The sequence below is a fragment of the Pholcus phalangioides genome, unplaced genomic scaffold, assembly GCF_987345545.1.
Source record: "Pholcus phalangioides strain wild (caught in Gottingen) unplaced genomic scaffold, Ppha-v1.0 ptg000014l_1, whole genome shotgun sequence".
Taxonomy (NCBI): domain Eukaryota; kingdom Metazoa; phylum Arthropoda; class Arachnida; order Araneae; family Pholcidae; genus Pholcus; species Pholcus phalangioides.
Window position 1 is genome coordinate 16,749,542 of NW_028301607.1, and position 24,427 is coordinate 16,773,968.

General features: G+C 31.9%; 1 protein-coding gene across 5 annotated transcripts in view; it reads right to left on the bottom strand.

Moving 5' to 3' along the window:
- Positions 1–24,427, bottom strand: part of Cadps (calcium-dependent secretion activator 1) — a 103,421-nt gene that overhangs the window by 47,698 nt on the left and 31,296 nt on the right. For 3 of the 5 annotated variants that reach the window (XM_089241806.1, XM_089241804.1, XM_089241807.1), the window contains 6 exons: positions 22,363–22,471; positions 21,279–21,470; positions 20,589–20,725; positions 17,604–17,791; positions 11,323–11,358; positions 2,790–2,891 (listed from right to left, as the gene is read on the bottom strand). In XM_089241806.1, coding sequence (XP_089097932.1) covers positions 2,790–2,891; positions 11,323–11,358; positions 17,604–17,791; positions 20,589–20,725; positions 21,279–21,470; positions 22,363–22,471 — 764 coding nt within the window. The remainder of the gene's footprint in view (positions 1–2,789; positions 2,892–11,322; positions 11,359–17,603; positions 17,792–20,588; positions 20,726–21,278; positions 21,471–22,362; positions 22,472–24,427) is intronic. The other 2 variants (XM_089241808.1, XM_089241805.1) reach the window with 1 other exon arrangement.

Genomic DNA, 24,427 nt, shown 5'->3' on the forward strand with positions numbered 1-24,427 from the left:
ATGGTGCCTTCATTTCCCACTAAACTCCACACGTTGGACATTGTCATATGGCGATATGACTGGAGTTGGTGTGTGGTAAAGTAGTAAAGGTGGTTCATGAAGAGAGGACAGGTGGTCTCGTCCCAGAAATGAAAAGTTAATTATACCATGATGAAAGTTATTCAATTGTATGTCACAAACATTAATGGTACTCACATGGGTCCAAATAAAAATATTAGACCTATAATTTAGTGGTTTGTTGAACTGTTCAGATATTTGGTGGTCCGTGGGTTCAGAGAGGTTAAGAAACATTGTATTATCCTCTTGGTTCCAGTTTTGATTTGTACATCCCATTTAACGGTTTTAAATGTTTTCAATTAATTCTTTTTTCAAGTTAAGACCTGAGGTACACTTAGTTAAATTTGAAATTAATTAAATTTTTGTTTTCTCTTTAAGGAGCATTTTGACATACAATAAACAAAAATCAATCAAGAGATAAATTTTTTAATGGTCAGGTGTGAAGAGGTTACACAGAGTACAGTCACATTCCCCCTACCCCACACTTTGATATAGCTCCTGGTTTTTGGATGATGTTCTGTCCTCAAAACAGTTTTTCTTCCCTGCAGGTTGGTCCAAAACAGCTTTTCTTACATTCCACCATGAAGAGGAAAAAATGGTTCAAAAATTTTCTAATAAATTTTGACATTTTTCAATTTTAAACATTTTTAAGGAGTCCATCATTTGAGTCATATCCTGTTTTGCGCAGATGCAAGATTTCTTGAATATAAACAAAAATTGTAGAACTGTATTGAGAACACACACACACAGAGTGATAATTAAAAACATAAATTCTTTCAAATCATTTGAATTCAGAATAATTACATCGTAATAATCTGTGTTTTGGGTATGACAAAGTTCTGTGATAAAATACAGTTTCATTAAATTATTGATGCACAAAGCTGGAGCATTATATCAGTCAGGTAAGCAACATTACAATGCTAAGAAATCACCAATGAATAAGGCAAATGTATGGAAAATACAAAATTCCTAATGCATTTCAGCACACAGAGAGTATCGTCTTCAGAGGAAGAATATATAACCACTAATCATGCTAATTGAGGATTAGGTTGAATACCAAGTCTTAACTCTTGGTTGCTCAGTGGAAAAAAGTGCATCTGTTCACTTCAAACATTGTGGCCCAGAAAGAAGCTGAAAGCCTGTGCGTAAGACTAATGCAGCATCCTGATTAACAGCTTGCAAAATGGAGCTACCCAATTGACATTATATACTCACGCCGAGTTGGCCTCTGGCTACATCATGAAACGTCATGATGGACTATTTCATTCATCTTCTATCAGTAAAAAGGGGGCAGGCAAAAGGAGCAGGTTGGTATTTTCCATTGGTGTCTTTCGCGCTATTTTACTGAGTTTCCCCCCATTTCCCGTCCTTGAAAAATGAACTCTCCCTTCACGTATCAAGGTCAGAGGTCAACTCAGTATGGGTATACAATATACTTGGATTTTCTTAGAATTCTCGCTTGTAATGAATCTAAGCTGTGGCGTTGATTTTTATTGTTGTTTTATCGACGTATTTTTATTATTGTCGTTATATTATATATTTTTGAAGGTACGAATATAAGTGCCTTTTCTCGTAGAAGTCTAAATCACAGTTGTGGGCTTTACTTTGCGAAAAACTCTCACATTGAAATTTAAATCTATGGCCCTCTTGGCAGTAGTGATTCATTCTGACCCCAACGTTTGAAGTGAACAGGCATACTTTTTTCTGCTGAGCAACCGAAAGTTAAGACTCGGTAATCAACCCAAGTAGGATACTTGGTCAGTGTGATTAGTAGTTATATATTCTTCCTCTGAAGAAAACACTCACTGTGTGTTAAAATGCATTAAGAATTTTGTATTTTCCGTATATATATGCCTTATTCATTGGCGATTTCTTAGTATTCCTGGACAAAGTTTATCTTCTCTTCCAACATTACAATGACAGTTATAGCAATGATTTTATTGTTCAATGGATTTCATTTTAAAAATTTGTTAGTGAATTCCTAATGGAAAATTTGTCATAAATCCCCAAGATAAAAAAAAATTAAAATATCAATTTTAATCTATACGAAAACTATAATTGTAAAAAAAGAAAATAAATCTGGCCTTTTTTTGCATCACAATCATTTTATACATACAAGAGCTAATTAAATCGGAAGTAGCCTAGCTGAACCAGCCAGATTAATTTAAGAACTGATTCTGGGTAGCTCTTGTTTCCATGCCTCTAACTGGAATACAAATTCAGACTTGTTTTAACCAGAGCTCAAGATATTTTTCATTCAATCTCATCCATTTCACAAAATCTTAAATATTTCCTCAAAGGAATTTGGAGCAGTTCCAAGAGATTATGGGAACAATCAGATTGAGCATATATAAAAAAAACTTATAATCTAATGGATCATTTCTAATGGATCATCTAATGGATGATTCTCACTTTTCAAGATCTCATGAATCACACAGAACTCTGTATAATTTAGAATAAGAGAGAGAGAGAGAATAGAGATATAAAATTTTTCAAAGCATAAATGTATCCCAACAGCCAATTAAAAGCAATCAAAAAAACAAGATCAAATTTTAAAAAAGGAGAAAAAAGCAATGACTGTAACTTAATGATAAACTCTGTGAAATATTTTTAAAAAAAAAAACATTTTTTTTTTTAAGTACAAGTCAAACAAAGGTAAACAGCTTAAAAAGGTTATATTGGAAAAATTTAATAAGTTAGAAAACTAATAAGAAGGTAAATGAGATACCTACCGGAAATTTGTTATTTGATTTTCAAGAAGAATACGAAGTCTTTCCTTTATTTCTGCAAATATATCCTTCTCTTCCACAGTCACAGTTCCTATACCATCAGGCCTGCAACAAGTCATTATAATCAGAATTAAATTCTAATTCAATAATTAATAAATTTATAATTCAATAATTAATAAATTTATAATTCAATAATTAATAAATTTATAATTCAATAATTAATAAATTTATAATTCAATAATTAATAAATTTATAATTCAATAATTAATAAATTTATAATTCAATCTATCATTTTTGCAGTTAAATTAATGACTATCTATATTTTTTATTGTGCTTTAAAGTTTGAATCATTTTCTATGGTGTTATTTTTTAATCATATTTTTATGACTAAATTAAAACTAAAGTCAATCCATAATTGAACTAATAACATTACTGAATGAGAAAAAATTTATATCAATGAACCATTTTATGTATAAAAACATAAATCCCCTTTAAAATTTATCTAATAATTTTAATGGCCACTTGGCTGCAGTTTTCTTTTTTCAAATTTAAAGACGCATTCCCATCCCACAAGCTTTATCTCATTAATGACAAACAAATTATCAAAGAATGTATATTTCATGGTTTCCCAATTGGCTGATGAGTTTATCACACTTTTTGAATAAAGTTTGACTTTAGATGATTATGTGTATTTATATATATACTGACTATAGAAATGCAATATATAGAATAAGAACAACAGTGATAACAAAAGGTGTTTAATCAAAAGGATATTTCTTTATTAGCAAATGTAGATTTGGTATGTTATGTGAAAGTACACATTTTTACCAATGAACGTCACTAAATCCAGTTAAACTGGTAAATTTATTTAACTTTTTGAACATATTTTTGGACTGAATGTATTGTTTGGACAATATTTACATGTGATCAAATATCGGTTTGATTCACAGATAAGCCAGTGAATTCAAAAAAGGAAAACCAATTTTAATTTCCTTCAAGAGAAACCCATTATTACTTAAAAATGCCACCATTTTGAGTCCATCTCAGGAGGGTCCCTACTGAAATTCCTATTTTTTAAAAACGGTAAGAGCTTTGTGATGTGTACTTTACCATTTGTTAACCACCCAGTATTCAAAAATTACACGTGTATTTTCTCATCATAATCAAATGAGTGGTTTGAAAACTTATCTTCCATTGATTTGTAATAGAGTATTTTCGAAGTTTCAATAAATCAGCATATTATAGGCCTATAACTTAAAGTCAGTGAAATCTAGCCTTAAAACTTTCACTATTAAGCAGTAGGCTTTGTTTATAATAGTACAACTGTTGTCATAAGTATTATAAAAATGATATTGCAAATTAGATCTCACTTAATTGAATATTCCATGCACATATGTATGAGCAATAATGTAGTAAAACACATAATTTTTAACGAACACTTTAAAGATTGAAAGTGTTTAAAACATAGAAGTTCACAGAGTGCGAAATTCTCCAATCAAATAAAACTTCTTGTAAGATGGAATAAATAATCCACAGAAAATGCAAGTTTCATGCTGGAAACAGTCAAAATTGCCAGATATAGACAAAATAAATAAAGTTTAATTTATAAAAAGTGCAGAATATTAAATTTTTGGATTTCTCTCCTTTACATGATACCACTAAGTAAACATTAGTGGTGAATCTCATGCAGAAAAAGTAATTATAATTATGTATCCTTCTTGACAAAATGGTCAGGTTAATGCACCACTCTTTTGCATTTAACACATAATTACATGTGATAATTGTTAGTGAAAAACTTAATATTATTATATGATTTAGAAGAGTGAGAATATGAATTATTTTTTCCCCATCCATACATATAAAAATTCCTCACAGTGCTGTCAATTTTTACCATTGACCATTTGGTTGCACAGTACTCATTTTTACCACTCGAGCTAATTAGACCAAACACCTATGCTTCCACTAGAACTCAAACCCAGACTTCAGGTTGGGGGTCCCTCAGCTGCAAGCGAAGCCAAAACTAAACCCAATCCTGAACTCCTGCTCAATAGCAGGTTACTGCTCTTGAATGGAAAGGGTTTAATCTACGTAATGAAGGACAAATAAACTCTGGCTTACACAAATTATAATTTAATGCAATGTTTTTTGTATTTCTGTATGTATGTGTTCTGCTGAGGGGGAAATGACATTAACTAAATCAATCAAGTTGATAATCACTTTGTTATTAGCATCTGGTTTCTCAAGTTTCCTCAGCGACTTTTTCTCTCGTTTTTTCTACAACTTGAAACCAGGACTGAAAGCATGGCTTTAGTTGCACGTCAAAACAACTAGCATATCAAATTTCATTATAGTTGATAACTTTTATTGTAGAACTCTTGAAGTATTTTCAAGACTGACACATGATTATTAAGCCAGGATTACACTATAAAAGTTTTAGAAAATTTCTTTTATAAAACTTTAAAAATGCAACCAATAAGCATATTGGTTACATTTGAACAAATGTAACTAATGCTGGCTTATTAGCTGTTTTTTTCTTTTCAATTTTTGTAAAAGATCTTTTATCAAACTTTTACAGTGTAATCCTGGCCCTTACTGAGATGAATTGACTTCATGATTAAGTAAAGTTCTATTCACATTGAAAATGGTTTAAAATTTCATGCTCAAAGAAATATGAAATGTCCAAACAAAAAAATATGAAATTTAAAACAAAAACATGGAATGTTCCTGCGTGATAAATCAATCTTGTAATTTTTATGTATATCAATTACACAATGTCCGAAAACATAATACATTTTCACAGAATGTAAATTTTTGTTTAACAGCTGTGTGATATATCTGCTGTATCTCCTCTGTTTTTCAAATTCTGTTAATGAAACCTTAGCATGTATATTTTCAATTTTGATAGCATCATAGATTAAGCACACATTGATTCAAAATATTGAGCAGCTGAGACTATTAAAATAGAAAAAATAACAGAAGAGCAAAAATTGTCTTGCTTTCTGAAGTAAAATGATAAAATTTCACAGATATATGGTGATTTGTAATGGCATTTACTATCGATAAAAATATATACATGGAAAAAAAAGGATATAGGTTCAAAAATATCATGTATAATAACTTCTAACAGACATATTCCATATAAATTGTGTATCTCCTATACTCACACACAAAATGCTAATTAATAACTTTTTATATACTCCATACAGTTTTAGTTTTGTCCCCACCCACACCCATAATGTCCTTCACCTTGTGTGTCTAGAGCTATAAGCTAAAAAGATGATTTCAATATCAAGGATCATCCTAATCTCTGATTTTCAAACAGAACTGATTTTAATAGTTAATAGGGAGCAAAACAATAAATTCAAAAGCGTGGCATGGGCAAAAACATAATATTATAAAGAAATAAAAACTGATTTTCATTTCATAAAAACTACTCAAAAAATATGGAATTTTTTAAACCAATTTTGATATAATGCAAAAATTTGTAATGAAAAATATAACAGTCAAATGAAATAAGTATTAAAAAAAATTAGCAGAATCTAATAATTTTCACAATCAATTACTTTACACAATGTATATTCATGTCTGAAATGAAATATACTATTAGCTTAACCTAGTAATTATGCACAAGCAGCAATCAAGGTAAATGTGTAGCTTGGCTTCTGAAAGGTTTGAACTGTAGCTAAATTATTTTCCCAGGAATAAAAATAATAATTTATTTATTTTATTTATTTATTTTTTTCACAGTGTTTGTTTTGAGAATTCTGATTAGCTGACTTTAATGTAGGCCTAATGTAACTGGGATTTCAAAAAGATTCCAAACAGCAGGCCATATAAAGCAGAATTCCAGCTGGAATTCTAAACCAGACATGCACAGCAAACGTTTGATGTAATAACTAGAGCCCGAAAGTTTAGGCACTAAAAATGGTTGAAATAGGCAGGAAAAAAAGGCACTAAAAAGAGGCATTTATAATTTATGGGAAGAAGGAAATGTAACTAATAACTAGGGTATTAAGGGTTCGAAAACTAGCAGAAAAATTGGTTGCACTAATCCATCTACTGTTTCAATTATAATTAATAACTGCATTATTATAAGTTAAATTGATTTCAAGCCCAAAATAAAAAGTTCCTGAACCCTCAGGATCGGGTCAATTCCACAGCCACTATTACCAAATGCAGAGCCGGAAGATAAAATTATCTGTGGGGCTCCTTCGAGTTGCAATACTTCTCGTTTATTTTATGTATTATTTGAAATAACCATTATCATTTCTATAGTTGAAACACAGCCACCTTGTTCTATTGTAAAATATAAAGTTAATTTTTATATATATTACCACATATGCAGGACTCCTTCAAGTGTGAGACCCTGTGAGGCCGCATCTGTTGCCGACCCTTAAAGGGAGACTCTAGTCAATTCAATCGAACACCAACTATGTATCTAAAATAAATAGCCATGGTTGTCTGCAGTGCATTTCATCATCATCAACAACCATTTTCAATTTACTGCTGGATGAAGGTCTTTAAATTTTTCCATTTTACTATGTCTGATGCTTTAGCCTTCCGGTTGACTCCAGCCACTTTTCTGATCTCGTCTATCCATCTTTTACAGAAACCCCTTCTTGGACGTTTAACACCACGGGGTACCAATCTAAAATACTTGTGGTCCATCTGTTGCCCTGTCTTCTTGCAATATGTTGAGCCCATTTCCATTTTAAATGTTTAATTCTTTCTATGATATCATATACTTTTGTGTGGTTCCTTATCCAAGTGATTTGTTTTCTGTCTCTTCTTGTGATGCCCAGCATACATCTTTCCATGCTCCTTTGTGTTGTCTGTAGCCTTTGTATCATCTTGCTTGTGAGTGTCCATGTTTCAGCTCCATAAGTCAGTGCTAATAGCACACACTGGTTAAACACTTTTTGGGCACAGTGGCATGTGACCCTTCAGAATTACACAGTGTGCAGTGCATTTATGGTGTAAAAAATAAATCAAAACAACATGGGGCCCCAGAGACCTGTCTGCTACTACCCCGCCTTGTGTGAGCCATGACATTGACTGATGACCTCTTAGGACAGTCATCAGTCAGCTATACATATACAATGTAGTCTAATGCCTGAGAGCCAGACACATAACGTGAAGCATGTGGAGAAACAAATTTCTAATTTTCTTTTGCTTTTCTAACATGAGCTGCGTTTCTCTGAAACTAAAATCATTCACATATATCACCATCCGGTCAAAGCAAAATTAATGCATGGAGCACCAAAAGTTCCCTCTCTCAGATTATATCTTATTCGCATTTAATATGATTCTTTCATTCTCAATGCTCAAAATCACAAGTTTTGAAGATTATGGCCTTTGAAATTCACCAATAAACTTAAAACTATATTCAAAGAGTAAAGCTTTTTTTTTTTGCTTTTAAAAAAGCTTTTCCTTCCAAAAACATTTATGGCAGGAAAAGTTCAAAAAAAGCATTTTTACAAAAAAAAGAAATAGACAAAGATATTTGAAAATAGACAAAAAAAGCATTTATGGCATTTTGCCTGAACTTCCGGGCTCTAGTAATAACTATATACTGCTTGATAGCAAGAAAGGGAGGATCCAATTTACTTCATAAGAAACTTTTTTAATTCATGGGACTACCCAACCTAGTATTGGGGAGCCATATGGGGGTTAGAAAGAAATTTTAATCCTTTGAAGGGCAGATATTTTTCCAAAAACCATAGAAAACAATGGAAACTGGTGGTCTTACTATGGGGAACACAGCGCTGGAAAGGGCTAAGGAATGGACAACATGTTTCAGATATTTAAAATTTTCAAGACTAAATTCATTGATAAAATTAGTGGATATGAAAAAAAGCATGGCAAAAGTGATTTTGAGTTATTCATTTGTAAAAAAAGTATTTAAAAAAATTAATGGTCAGCAATGCTGTCTGGAATATGATCTTCAATGCTCAATAAGAATAAAAAATAACCAGGCATTTTGACTACTACTACTATGGCGGTCATCATTAGTGGACATAATTATGAGAAATCGGGTCCGAAGAGTTGTTTCCAAATTTTGATGCAAAGCACAAATACAATGCATATATTTGAAAACTAGTGAATATAAAATCAGTTATTCATCAAAAAATTAAGTTTGGAACAATTTCGGTTGTGTAGTCTAATCTAAAAATGATTTAATCTTTTTCCTTTTCTTTTTGTTAATGTGGTACGCATCATGTATGAATGAAGTAATGTTGTTGGGGGAAACTGCTTTGAGCTTCATGAAATTCTTGTGTTCCAATCAAAAAAGTAATTTTGAAGTGGAAAAATATAGAGGAAAGAGGGGGAAAGGGAAAGGTTAATTCTTGGGGGTTCAATAGTGCAATAAATTTGGAGCTGAGTATAAAGAGAATTGTTGAGAGAAAGAGTGGTGCATTACATAGACCACAAATGGCAGGAAGGGATTGAAGAAATTGTAGATTTCAAATACACATTGTAGCATTCAAATTAATTTTTCCAACAAAGTCATTTACAGTGGCAACATCAAAGGACATGTTTTGGACATAAAACAAGTAAAACAGCATAAAGGAATGTGAATATTCAGAATTATTTTGAACAATATAGGAGTGAAATATCCACCATGCATGCTTATTCAAGAGAGAAAGAGTACAATAGCACATATAAAATGGTACCATAAATATTTATTATTTATTGCCAGAAAGCAAGACAGATCGTTGCAAAGAGGATTGTATGCAAACACAAACATGCAAAAGTACATCAGATAACAATTTAGCAATTAGTTCTCTGACGAAGGCAATATAGAAAGAATTTGTGTACATAAAATTATATATAAATATGGATTTTTTTTTGGACAGGTAATTATTCAAAGCACACTGAAAGAGTCTGCATGGTTCACTCATAAAAAAATTTAAAAGCTTGAAATTTCTTTCCATAATCTGGATTTTTACAGTAAATTCAAAAACAAAAATATACCCAAATTAAAATATATATATATATATCTATATATATATATATATATATATATATATGATATATCTCATATGACACTAATTATTTTAATAACATATTTTATGTTATAAAATTATAGTAATAGGTAAATAAATATATAAAATGCTTATAGGAGTCTGTAGCAAAATAGGATCTGCATTTGCAAAACATTAAAATCTCATGTTCTAACGGATACGATTTTCCTATATCACCTAATGGCGAATTACTTAATGTCTGTTGAGTGATTAAAGCAGGAATGATAACTACAAAATAGCTACCTGCATGACATGAATATAATACAACTCATCTAAATCTGAAGTTCAACAATATTTTGCAGGCAAAAAAAACACAATGAAAAGGGGGCTTGGATTATCAAACTCCAAAAATTCTGCATGGACAGATTTTATTACTACACCTTGATAACAAATAACATTTTTCCACGAATAAATGCAGTTAGGAAGGGTATGTCACAACAAAAATATAAAAAATTTTGAAGTTTATTTATTTAGTTCTTTTTGAAAAGCAGCTTAAATTTTTACAGAAAACACAAAAACTTGCAGAGTGATGACACTCATCTTGAGCAAACAAAAGGTAAACCATCAGGGGCCCTGAACTAACCTTAACTATCAAGCTTTGGAAGATTTCTGTGGTCATATATAACAAAAAGGAATTAAAGCGTAAAGAGAGGTGCAGTTTATCAATTATACATCTGCTACACACTTATTCTTATATTAATAACACGATCCTATTTGAAATGCGTAACCTATTTTGTTCAAACAAGAATATAATTTGAGAACTTTTGCTTCTTTATCATTTTATCATACACACATGCAACACATAGCTGACACCATGGGTTTTCAAAGAACTAGAATATACCTTATCATAGTAATTTCATTTTGCAGAAAGTAAAGATAAATAACAATGAATTTTTTTGGTTTCAAAATAATCTGAGAAAGAAAACCATTTATGATAAGCTAGGATACATGTACCTCTTACAGTAGTTAAAAATTGCCCTGCCCTATTATTATTAAAAATTTAATTAATGAAATATCGTATATATAATTTAATTAGTTTAAATAGAGTATTATATTTAAAAAACAGTTTGTTGAGTTTGTAATGAGAAAACATGCATGAAAATTCTCAATCAAATGTTCCTGAATAAAAATAAAATATGGACTGAACTAGCAATGAAATCATCATAGTTTCCAGTTAATGCTAAAAGCAACAGAAATTATGCCCTTTTATAACTAAGTTTTTATGCTGAAAAGAGACATTAACTGCTTGCTCAGCAATGCTCATCATGCTAAAAAATACTCATCACAAAAATGTATAATCTTGATTCAATACTTTCCGAGCATGTCATTGTAAAATATCAAATTTTGGCAACAAATGCCATGATCAAGTATCCTGGAGAAGAAGACATGCAAAGATAACAACATAAAAGGGATGGTGATACTGCTGGATAGGGTACAAGGAACAGGATGGGTAAAGGCCTAAGGTGGACCGGAGAGGGAAACAGTACATGCAAAAAGAAGGTGGCACATACCTTACATCTGTCATAACCTGTCCAGGAGGGGCAGTACTTTGTGTATTTAAAAGTGTGAAATTATCATAAGTTAATTGTGCAGATAAAACAAACACTGAAATATCCCAACACTGCCTCAGAAAAATATTGAAGATAAAGCAATGAGATGTTTAGCATAGTAATATTTAAAATGAGAGAAATAAATTAGGATGTGTTATCATTATGAGAGTTAATTTGTTGTAACATTTTCAGACGTAATAAATTTAATGAGCAGCAGAGAGAAAATCATACCATATGCATAACAAAATTATGACACACTACAAAAAGAACAAAAAAAGAAACAGGTGTACTAATAACTTGCTTACTACAAGTTGTTTGCCTAATGAAACTATAAAAGCAAATGCAGAAAAATTGAACGAAACTATTAATAAAGGTTACAATAACATAAAATTATAATTTCACAGAAATATTGATGTAATTGAAGAAAAAAAATTATTAATGAACTATAATTAAAATTAGAGTCCATAAACATAGTAACTATAAAATTCAACATGTATTCATAGTTGCACAGCAATTTCCTAATTATGGAATCCATGATACTTGTTACATGAATATGATTACTGCAAATTCATTTATATTCATTAATACATATCTCAAGAGTTACAATCATAAGAGTGCTGAATGCCCTATTTTCAAAATAGGTGCTTGGTAACCATTATTTTGAGAACAGATTTAATTTTAAGAATAAAATTAATCAAGTTAATTTTACAGATGAATTTGTGTGCATATTGCTCAATTAATGTTTTTGAATGTGCTACATTTTGCTTAAATTTATACATTCACTTTCAACTTGAAATGCAGATGGCAAAATAAAATTGTGAACTATGTTTACAATATTTTCAGAAAAATTTAGAGCAGCAAAAATAAAAATACTGTTTCCTTTTAAGTCACAAACATCAAAAAAGTTATATGCATATAAAATCTAGGCAAATAAATGAAAAATAAATTTAAGAATGCTATACAATTATAGTAATTGAAAAATAATTCAAGTAGGGCCTAGCTATCATTGGCTACCATAAGATCAATGCATATCACCAGTCGAAACTACCGATAAAAGCTCCAAAGGCCTCAGCATCCAATAGAGGATGAAACTCAATTTCTACTTCAGATAGAACAACCAGACATTGGTGCATGAAATAAAAATAGAAATGAATATTTTCATTATGCACACATGCTATAAAATAACAAATCTGGGATGGATATGACCTCAGAATAGAAAAAAAGATAAACTGGAATAGGATAGTCCCCAATAGAACAAAGAATTATTCAAAGGTATAACTAAAGGGTAAAAAAATCCTGCTTACTTAAACTCCTCTCTATACAATGAAGCCAGAGATCAAATAACATAGCTACAGAGGAAGAATAACCATGCATGGTAGCCTACCAAAAACTCAACAAAATTCAAATGAAAGGACCTCAAATATTTGGCATCTCAACCTTACAAGCAGCTGTCTTACTTAATTGCATAAATAAAAATTGAGAATGCCCATAGGACAATATTTAATGATCCTTCAAGATAAGAAAAATTTTAGATGAACTCTGAAATATTTAGCATGAAAAGAGGCCTGGAAAAGAAGACAAAAGAATAACACTGCCGAATTGTATAAATTTCATAATTCATTTGTGCCAGAAAGGAGTTCAATGCTCAAAATCAAGCAAGTCAAGCTACATAGCTGACAGGAAACAAAAACTTCAGAGGCACCTGACTTGTTTGTTATGTGCTTATTTGTTTCATTACAAACCTTATGCTAAAATGAACGAAAAATTTAATCCCAAATTTCAGTAAAACCTTTTTATGGAAAACAACACCCACAAAGATTTCTTAGTGCTTTAAATGGATTGATAGGCCTGGAGGGCAACATCATAAGATTTTTAGTAACATAAAATTTTAAAAAGATTTGTCAAAGACACTTAGATGAGCGACCATACATGGATATTGTATAGGAATCAAGAAGCCTGAGAAGCAAAGGGTGGGAGCTCTAACAACTGAAATTCTTATCTTCTTGCACAAAATCATATGTGTTGTAAACAAAGCTCTCTCTCTCAGCTGTTTGTACAAAAAATTTTCTATGGTCATTTTATTCACAAAAAATTATGTTAGTTTGAATATAAAATGGCACGACAGATTTTTAACAGGCACAAGATGATAGGATGGACAAGAAAAAAATTAGAAACCAGGTATAAGCAATGTGCAGTGGTACGATGCTCGTCTTCCACTATTAACAGGGTGTCTACCACATACCAAAAGAGAAAATTCAGTGACTTTTTGGGGACTTTTTCTCATTTGGCAAAATGAACCATGCTGGATTGTTTAGTTTCTTTTTTTTCTTATACCAGTAGTTCCCAAACTGCAAGTAGCAACCACCTAGGGGGTTTGGGTTAATAAAATAGGGGGCGGGGGTTTAATGAAAGCGAGAAGGCAAGTGAATTTACAAAATAAAAACATTTAATATGAAATTAACTTATTTTAATCTTTCAAAACTTTCGGCAGAGCGTGATGAAGATGTTAATACATATATATTTTGATCAATCGTACAAATCTTTGAAGCTAGGGGGAAGAAGCTGCAACTCCTTCATGCTCCCATGGGAAGCACTGTCTCACAGCATAAACAGAAAGGTAATTTCTCTATCAAAATCAAACCTTGTTACTGAGAAAATAAAAGGGACTAAGGAAATTATTTCACTTAGACCAAATTTCTTGTTATCAGATAAAATTTTTTAAATTTACTTTTAACGAGACCCAATACATGTTTTATGTAAAGCAATAAAATGTATGTGATGACGCTCAACTTTGTTTATTTGCAATATGTTCACTTTTGCCAATTACAAATGAGAATTATCCTCAGTGGCATCAAGACCAGGGGTGTTGTGGGGTCTCAGCACCCACCGAATTTATTCAGAAATTGAAATTTCCTTTATATAAAGCTCAAGATGAGCACTCGCAAGTTCAAAACACTTCCGATGCTCCTGCCAGTCCTGTTGAACTAAACATGTTCATATACTATATATATATCGTAGCCACCTTAGCTGTTAGATGTTCATTCATATATAGTGCATATTAATCAAAAAATTCAATACTTTTGGAACGGTTTCAAAATCTTTCTCAGGTCGGCATCAATTTTTTACTTTTGGGTAACAAACAGGCCGATCATTTACAGTGCTTAGATAAGATCAATTTATATCTGGCACAAGTATGTACATAAATAAAATTGTGATTCACACAGTCAAATGAAATACCAAATGCTCTTGCCTTCTGGCATTAGATGTAACACATTTAAATAGTTCAGCATAAATCACACTCAGAGCAAACTGTAATCATCAAAGTTGTAACTGCCCTACTTTACATAAAGTCTCTTTTTGGAAATACCTTGGAATTCATGTTGATTCAAATTCGAAATGGAAAACCCATATTGTACATTTAACTAAAAAGCTTTTTTTATTTCCTTTCTAAGTTTCATCACATACAAAATCTCATAAATAATTCTTTTCTATGTTAAATAGGCCTATCCTTATGCTTGGGCTCAATCATCACTACTATTACTTTACTGTACATGCACCTTGTACACATTCCTCAACCAAATTTCTAATGAATTGGAAATAAATTTGAATGTCGGAATCTGTGTTCTGAGTGAATGTATGATTGACCCCTAATGTATTTATGTGGCCTGCTTTCGGCTTTCGTGAGTTAGAATTGTGCTTGCTTTGTATTCTTGCTGCTGCGGCCATCTGTCAAATATTTTGAAATAAAAATGGTAAATGATTGAATTTTCATGTTTGTCAGTGTGTTGTAGTTAGTCAGTGTGTTGTTAATATTGTGTTGTAGGTCTGCCTGCTCTCTGCAGAAATACTTTTTTAAACTGGAGACTGGCTCAAATTCACACCTCAAAGTTTGAAAAATCAACTTCAGGTGACCACCACTGTGATCAGGGTTCAATCATCCCTGCAATATGGAATAAATATTTGGGGATGCGACTATAAAACAAATGTACTTCCAATCATAAACAGCCAACAAAAGTCTCTTAAAATATTTCGCTGTTAAATTTAAAATGATGACTTCACTGCAAAACATATCCTTGGTATTATGCACAATAAATGTACCTGCAAAAGCAAGTATTCGTGCTCTGCTAAAAACAAAATGTCTTTGAGAGGACTCAATGAAATCTATAAAATTCCTTTACATGAACAGGAAATTTTCTGCAACATTTCTTCTATATATTTATCACTTAAAATTTATAATACACACTACCTTATATGTGTCATAATGTGTGTTCAAAAGAAAATTGGTCCAATATATATTAACCTCTTCAAATATTGAAATTTATTTTTAGATATGAATTTTATTGCAGATTCAGAACTCAAATATTTCTTTCTTGGCTTGTCTGGCAATCATGTTTTTATATGCACTATTTTCCCATTTTATGCAACACTTGTTCGCACTAGTTGCTTCAGCTGTTGTCCGATAGTATTTCCATATTTTAATATTCCATTTTAATATTTTTTTGCATTTTTTTAAAATAAATTTTTCCCCTTCCTTTGCTATGTGATTCAGTTTTTTCCCCGACTTAAAAATACTGTTTTACATTTTACATATAGTTTTTACATTTCACATATAAAAGTTTTTTATTCAAATTTCTTTTACTTCACTATCCAAATGACCTATATTTGCCACTGAATTTTGATGAATATACATCACTTTGAAACATTTAGATATCAACTTTATCTGACTTTATTCTGGTGGCAGTATGGGCAACACCTTTACTCCATGACCACTTATAAACATTTTTCATTTTTTGTATTTTTATTTCTATGTTTCTGCATTTATTTTAATAAGCAGTTTTGGATCTTATAATTTTTTTTAACTTGAATTTTTTTTTTTAAATATAAAAAAATATGGTAATGTCCTGTATATGAGTCATATTTATACATACATAGACACAAGTCAGACCCTCAAACATGTAATAAATGTTTTCTTTCAAAATATTAGGCATCAATATAGAACAACAGACAAACAATGCTTTAACGCGATGAGCTCTGATTATAAGCAGACATGCCAACATTGGCAGCTGTCGAGAAAGTGCCCATGTTAGTTGCTGCAAATATAGTTTGTATGTCATTCAAAGAAAGAGAGAAATATCATGTGATCCATAAAAGCCTCACATTGATATTGTTCTTTTTTGTTGCTACTCACCAATCCATCCCCCCCCCCAGGGCAAAAAAAAAAAAAGGAGAAAAGAAACTTGAGAGAGAGAAGAAAAAAATATTGAATGTCACAGCTTCTCAAAAGCCTAGATTTTAAGAGGAAAAAAAAAAAAGATCTCTGGAGAATTATAGAAAGTTTGTGACTTTTTCGAGACTTACATGACCTTTTTCACATTCCGTGACTTTTCTGAGAGTTTGTGGTTTTTCCGTGATGGTAGACACCCTGATGAAGATTACTGTCAAGGCCTGCGGGTTCGAATCCCGGCACAGAACATCAGAAACAAGCTCTTAACCTACCAAACTTGGGGCAGCCACTGATAGATGGCGCTTTCATTTCCCAACCAACTCTACTGGTTGGAAATTGCAGTATGGAGAGATATATGACCAGAGTTGGTGTGTAGTGTAGTAGGTATAAGTAATGGGCAAAGAGAAAGAAATTTGTTTTCCATGTGCCGTAATGAAAAAACTAGAAAGTTCTTAGGTCATTATACTAAACGTATTCATGAGCATACATAAGCAAATATAGGTAAATATGAAAGATCATCATACTAGGAACATCTAAAACAATGAAGAAAATCCCGAATATGAGTAAATAAATGAACATCATGCCGAGATGCAAAACCAATAGATCCAGATCGAACCATCAACACTGAAGCGCAAAAGTGTTGAAATATTTTCATAACAGTCTGCTTTACTATGTGATAACTAGGCCATGAAACCCCTTTTCAAAATTAAGAAGTGTGGCCAAAATGAAAATATTTATGAAAATAAGAAATCAGAACTCTTAAATCTTTTTTCAAAATTAATTTAAAATTTTAATTCAAACAAATAGATATAACAGCCGCAATGTGCAAAAAAATCACGGAGATCACAAAAAATTATGTTTGTTTTGTGTATAAAAAAAGTAGAAAAATACAAAATTTTTTCCGGCATCAAAAAAAAATCATCAATACTAGTACAATTTTTAAGATAAATATAAAAAATTTTCAAAATCAAAATTTTCATAGAAATTCAAGATAAAAAAATAGATGTATATTTCTCACCTGTTTCCATGAACATGTGAAGCACAAAAAGCAAAACTATAATGAATGAGTGTTGGGTCAATCATTACGTTCTTCTCAGCTCGATCAAGAAGGTCATGTAAATAGCATAGATGTCTGTAACAACTGCGAACCCCATAACGAGCACAATACTCATCAAGTACAAAAACCTGACCAGGACTAAACCATCCCTACAGAAGGTATCACAAAATTTTAATATTAAATAGAATATTATTCCATTACATTTTAGTTTTACATTGAAATTAAGATTCAGGTTTTCAATGCTCATATTTAATCTGTACACACAATACATATACATATATATATATATACAAGTTGTATAATTTCTAGTTATGTGTATATAGCTGCCTTGGATGCTATACTCTGGCTTTTGAAATGTTTTAATTTTGAATTTTTCAACACATATGGTTTTACACTCTATTTTTTTTCAGAATGTGTATGTATATATATATGTGTGTGTGTGTGTGTGTGTGTGTGTGTTATACATCTAAATAAAAATGCACAAAAAAATGTACTCCTATGTTCAATTAAATACCTTCACTAGCTTTAAAACAAATCTAATTCTCAGATGATATAAATGCAATGAATATTTGTGAAAAGGCCAATTCTTCACCAGATTAGCTTATGAGTCATATGAATTTCATGTGTAAAAAAATACTTTACAAGCAAATTCAAAACTATAGACAAACAATTCAAGTTCTACTTAGCAGAGATACATGAATATTTGGCTGCTATTTGGCCCTTTTGCATAATATTCGGTTCGGCCAAATAATACCTTGGTATTTGGCTGAATATCTGTGTAAATCTAAGCACAACAAACTAATTTTAAAAAATTAAATTAATTAGAATTTTTTCGCATAAATTAAAAATTTACTGATTACATTTTATTTTGCAGTGTGCATTTCTTTCTGTGCAAGAGTCTATGTCAAGGTGAATTTCTAGGATAGGTAAAACATGGAACTGAAAATAGAATCCTACTACTACTACTACCAAACCAGATATGCACCTCGTCCATATTCCTCTGAAGAACTTCTAACCAATGGTACATGTTGGAGTGTGTGTGTACATATAGTGAACCTTCCGTGAAGTTTATTTCTGTGTAATGCTTGTTATGTGTAGTGCTGCCATCTGCAATCAATTTTTTAAACTATGAGTTTTTTCTTCAACTCATAGTGAGTGAAGTGTAATGAATGAATAATTGTGATGTTGTAGGCCTGTTGCTCTCTGCAGTGAGACTTTTCGATGAGGAGATCGGCTCACATTCGCGCTTCGAATAAAATCCTACTGCAATAAAGTGAGCATGAATTATTAATCCTTCATTTCACTAACTGAAGGATTCATCTAGACAACAAATGTATTGAGCTACTAGAATAAACAAATTTATTGAATTAAAGAGTAAATGATAATAATAATACTCAATAACTATTTTCATTGGCCTTGGCCAAAACATCGGCAAGCAAAATGGAACTGAAATAATTCATATATTTATGTTCAATCCATCTATTCAAATAAGCAAATTGTCAATTCTGTTATGGTGGAAAGGAGGCAAAGAACATCTAGAGAGGAAAAATAAGTTGTAAATTTTTTATGTAAAATTGTAACAAGTGTTGAAGAAAAACCTGATTCTGTAAGTATAGTGATACCTCGGCTAACGAATGCTTTAGCTAATTAATACCGATTCAGCTAACAAACATTTTCAATAATATGAATGCATGCAACAACCTGAAATAGCACGTCCTGCGCTGGATTTTTGTACCAATCATCATCATCAGAGTTACTGTCACTAGAGCCTGATTACTCAATGTCCACCTCAAAACCTTTTTTTCAGATGTGCCTACACTTGTTTTTCTGAAATTCTTTGAATCATTTCATATAAAATGAAAGATTCAGCCAAAATAGAAAATGCATTGAAAAAAAAAAGTGCCTATGTTTAAAGAACACCAAAAAATGTTCTTTCAGTGCAAGACTCTTAGCATCAAGATGAACAGTCTGGATATTCTACGAGATTATCTTTTCAATCTGCATGTATCAGACATAGAAATGAACTGACCAAATCACAAATAGATGGGGACACTTACGAACTCTATTGGGTTGTGTCGACACAAGCTTCAGTAGACTAAAGTTGGTGTTTATTGTGTACATACTGAAAAATAAAAAGATCTTCTCTGCATCTATCTTCCTGTAGATTCTCATTTATCTAATTTTGAAACTGTTAATTTTATCCTTCAATCAGTTTGTCTTTTTTTACAGCATTCCTTGGTGTTTTAAAAAACATATTTTTAAATTTTGAGCAGAAGTTGGAAGGAATCAAACAATTTTCTATAGAAATCTATGAGAAATCTCATTTCAGCTAACGAAGATTATGGAATGAATCATCTCCGTAAGCCGAGGTATCACTGTGATATTAAAATATAATATATCATCATTAAATTTGATTGTAACTATCATGGCAATATTAATTTAAATAATTAATTGCATAATTAAAATTCAATATCAATCATTTGAAATTACCAATATAATTAATTATTATTTTGAATTAAAAACGGCTGTTTCATTTATAATTGTCATGAATTTTATGAAAATGCTATTGCCACTGAATATTCGGTATTTGTTCAAATCACTATTCGTCCCATCGCTAAGTATATGGGATGCATTTCGTTCCAACAAAATGTGGCTGTTAGAGGAGATTTTACTTTATATTTATTGAGAGCATTAGTAGAAGAATATACATTTTGCCCCTCAAAAATAAATTTAATTAAATTAAAAAATAAACTATAATTAACTATTTCTGTTTTACAAACGTATGTAAATTTATGTATTCAATATTGAAATTGAAATTTAGTTTCAATACCCTAGCATAAAGCAAGGAAAAACTCAAGCAACGGAAATTTCCATAGAAACAAGGAATGCTTTCAAGTTAAGAAGAATTTACTGAAGACTGATGTACATTAAATAAAATAGTCTTACCAATGAACAAAAAGGATCATTTAACCTATAGTCTAGAGTTGTTGTTTGCATCATTCTGAACAGCCCATGGTGGTCATATTTGCAAGGATCAGCTGAAATGAATTCATCCATTCCATGCTTCCTTGCCCGATCGGCATCTGAAATAAGATTATGAAAATGATAAGGATACAAGTATTCAATAAGCAAAAGAAACAAAAAAAAAGTTTTGTGCTTAATTTTCTATGAAGGTTGTTCAATATAGAATGAGACTTACCTTTCTCCCCCCCCCCCCCAAAAAAAAACAATTTTCATTCTAAATGTTTATTGTAAAAAAAAAAAATGATCCTTATTCAAAGTATTCATTAATAAGAACATCAACATCATATGCTCTTTTTTATCATTTCATATGTTTTCTTCGCAATTTCACTCAGACAAAGGAGAAATTTGATTGCTTGAATTTTTAAGCCTTGCTTTGGTTTGCTAATTCATAAATTCAGGCTTTTATAATAGAAATCGATGACTGCTTTAGAGTTATACGCATATAAAGTAAAGATTTTTTTTTTATAGACTCAAATTGCCTCCCCATGACTATAAAAATTACAAACCAGTGGCAACTTCAAAGTGGTGGGCAAACCAATATCAATTGGTGTATAACTAATTATCCGAAGTAAACAATTTGTCATGCTGTAAATAAATCAAATTGTACCATACCTCCTTGCAACCTGGAGATAGTGGAGTTTTTGCTTGATTGAGGTTGAACAAGTGGGGTGGGCTTATGTGATTGCCCAGTAGCCCTGTACATGGCCATGACCCACAGATGACATTCATTCTCATCGTCACTAGCAAAAAGAACACTGTCTCCCTCTCTCACAGCATTGAAGAAAAACCGGCCTCCTTCTAGATCTGATTGGTAATGAAATAAGCTGATTTAATGAAGAATTTTGAAAAAGCCTGAGAACAAACTATAGAAAACATATCAAAAACAAGAATAAGTAAATAAATAATCAGCAATTAAAACAAAAAAAGAACCATTCTAATTACCCAATAATTATTCAATTATATGTATAAATCAATATATTTATTATCACAAAAATTAGAACTTTGCCTGGTTTTAATTTATACAAAAAATTTACATGCTTTTAAGACGAATAAAATTTTAATTGGTCGACTGGTCAATGCGTTGTGGCTCCACAATGGAGAACCGTCATCAAGAACTCGTGGTCAGAAATCACACAAGCGAGTCATTGAGGGGGGTGATGTTTATGTTTGGTTGTCCAGAGAGTTTGCCTTTGTATTTGCTGAGGCCAAGTGGTCTTTGGATGCGAATTGGGGCACCACCTGTTGCAAAGTGTTGAAAATTCTATCTCCACTGACGTTAATAAAGTTAAAGACTGGTGTTAATAAAGTTATTATTAGATCCAATTTTTAAACACAAAGCTAATGAAGGGTGAGGGGCAGCATTACTGCCTGATGTCCAAATGAAAGCTCACCAATACAAACTCTCACTCAGATTGTACATCCCCACCCCTACCACACTTCAATGACGAAAATTTTATATTTGTCTCAAAAATTGTGTTACTGTTTCTCTGAATATGATATTTATTCATGTACACCATGAATGTATGCAATGTACATTGCCCAGGCTCCTTCTAGATTTGACTTTTTTTGAGTGTTCAAATTTCTTCATAGTAAAAGACAGTGTTCTAGTACATAATGCATATAACTATCATATCATCTAATAGTAATTTATGCATGCATTTCCGTTAGCAGATTCAAGAAAAATTAAAAAGTATACCTAGAACGGGTTCCACATAATCTACCGTGTACCCATCTAACTGCATCATTTCGGTAGGCTCAGTCTTTTTCTCCCTATAACTACACATTGCAAATGTGTACTGAGATACCTATGTATACATTAAAAAAATTAGATCAATTACAATAATTAGTATTTGAGATACACTCAAGATATACATTGCTTAGCAAGCTGTGCATCTTATATATAAATGTGAAAGTATGTATGTATGTATGTTCTTTATACAAATCTACAGTTTTAGACCAATCGTCGCCAAATTTTGCATATATACCAAACAGGTCCGGCATTGAACAGTAGGCTACATTAAAAGTTCGTCAGAGCTGGACAAATGCCCAAAATGGGTGGAAAACTGTCGGGCAACAATGGTTTTGGAGCCTCAACAATTACTTTCAGAACTTTTACGTTGGTTACCGTGGTTTCCAACAATGTGTTTCAGACTTGAATATATGCCTTTACAATAGTTTGTCACACCTTTAATTCAGTTATTATAACAGTTTATTCCTTTATAACGGTTTGTCACTTTACCAATCCTCCCAGTAATTGAAGAAAACCCGGGAAGCGCCAGGTATTTCTGCTAGCCTATATACAGGGTGTCCTGTAAGTGATAATGCGGCCTTTATCTCATCAATTGCCCATTGCAAGGGCATAGTGGGGGGGATGACTTGGGGGTCTGGTTTCCCCCCCCCCCCCCGAAATGTGAGAAAATCACTGAAAAAAGGGGAAAAAGATGGCCAAATCTATTGTTCTGTCACTTTGGTCCCCACAAAACAAAATTTCTGGCTACGCCCCTGGCCCATTGTATAGGTATAGTTTCAATTTAAAAAATGCTTAAAAGGTGTTTGAATAATATTTGCTGCACAAGTTGGACGTATGACATCGCTAACAACAGAGAACAACAACTACGACGACAAAACTGGGACTAAAAATGTTCAACGTCAACTGATGAACTCAATGCTTGCCTCAAATTATCAACACTCTGGCACGAAGCTAAAAAATTATCATTATCCACCAACATGCGAGTTCAACTGCAAAATGACTCAGCACTGCTACCATTTTCACATCAAACTTGGTCAAACTTGACAATGGAAGAATTCCCGTAGATCCAAGCACTGGACTGATTACGTTCCCAAATTGATTTTGCCAGTTGTTAAACTCAGTTCAAGAACTTGTCAAAGACAAAGTCTTCCCAAACATTCAACATAATCACCGAAACCATGAGTGGCTTTGTGACAGAGCGATTCTGGCACCGAAAAATGACAGTGTGAACAAGATCAACGAAAAAAACCTAAAAATTATTCCGGGAGACACAACATCTTACAAATCGGTTAACAATGTCACAGACATAGCGCAGACAGTTCTGTATCCTGCAGAATTTCTGAACTCTTTTTGTGGATATTCCGGGTGTGCCACCACACAATTTGACCCTCAAAGTCGGAGCACCTATAATGCTTTTAAGAAATTTGGAGACACCGAGACTCTGCAATGACAACAGACTCTGTGTGAACAAATTGAACGATTACATCATTGAAGCAACGATTCTAACTGGATGTGCCAAAGGAGAGAAGACGTCTTCGTTCCACGTATCCCAATTATCACTGAAGAAATGCCATTCACTTTCAAGTGATCACAGTTCCCGATTCATTTAGCTTTTGCCATGAGCAATCATCAAAGCGCAAGGCCAGTCGTTAGCAGTGGCAGGTATCAACCTGCTTGAGCCCTGTATTTCTCACGGACAGCTTTACGTCGCCTGTTCGCGTGTTGGTAATCCCAAAAATTTGTACATCTACACACCAGATGGAAAAACAAAAAATATTGTGTATCCACAAGCGATTGTCTGAAGTTTTTAACTAAAATATTTAAAAATAAAAGTAATTTTTTCTTACTTGATGCAGAATTTGTTTTGATTAAGAAATAATTATATAATAAGCTATATATATATATATATATCTATATATATACAGCGTGATTATAAAAAAACTATCCCGACATATGGGCCCCTAACTATCATACCATTCACAGAAACTGAATGAAATTTTGGCATAAGGCA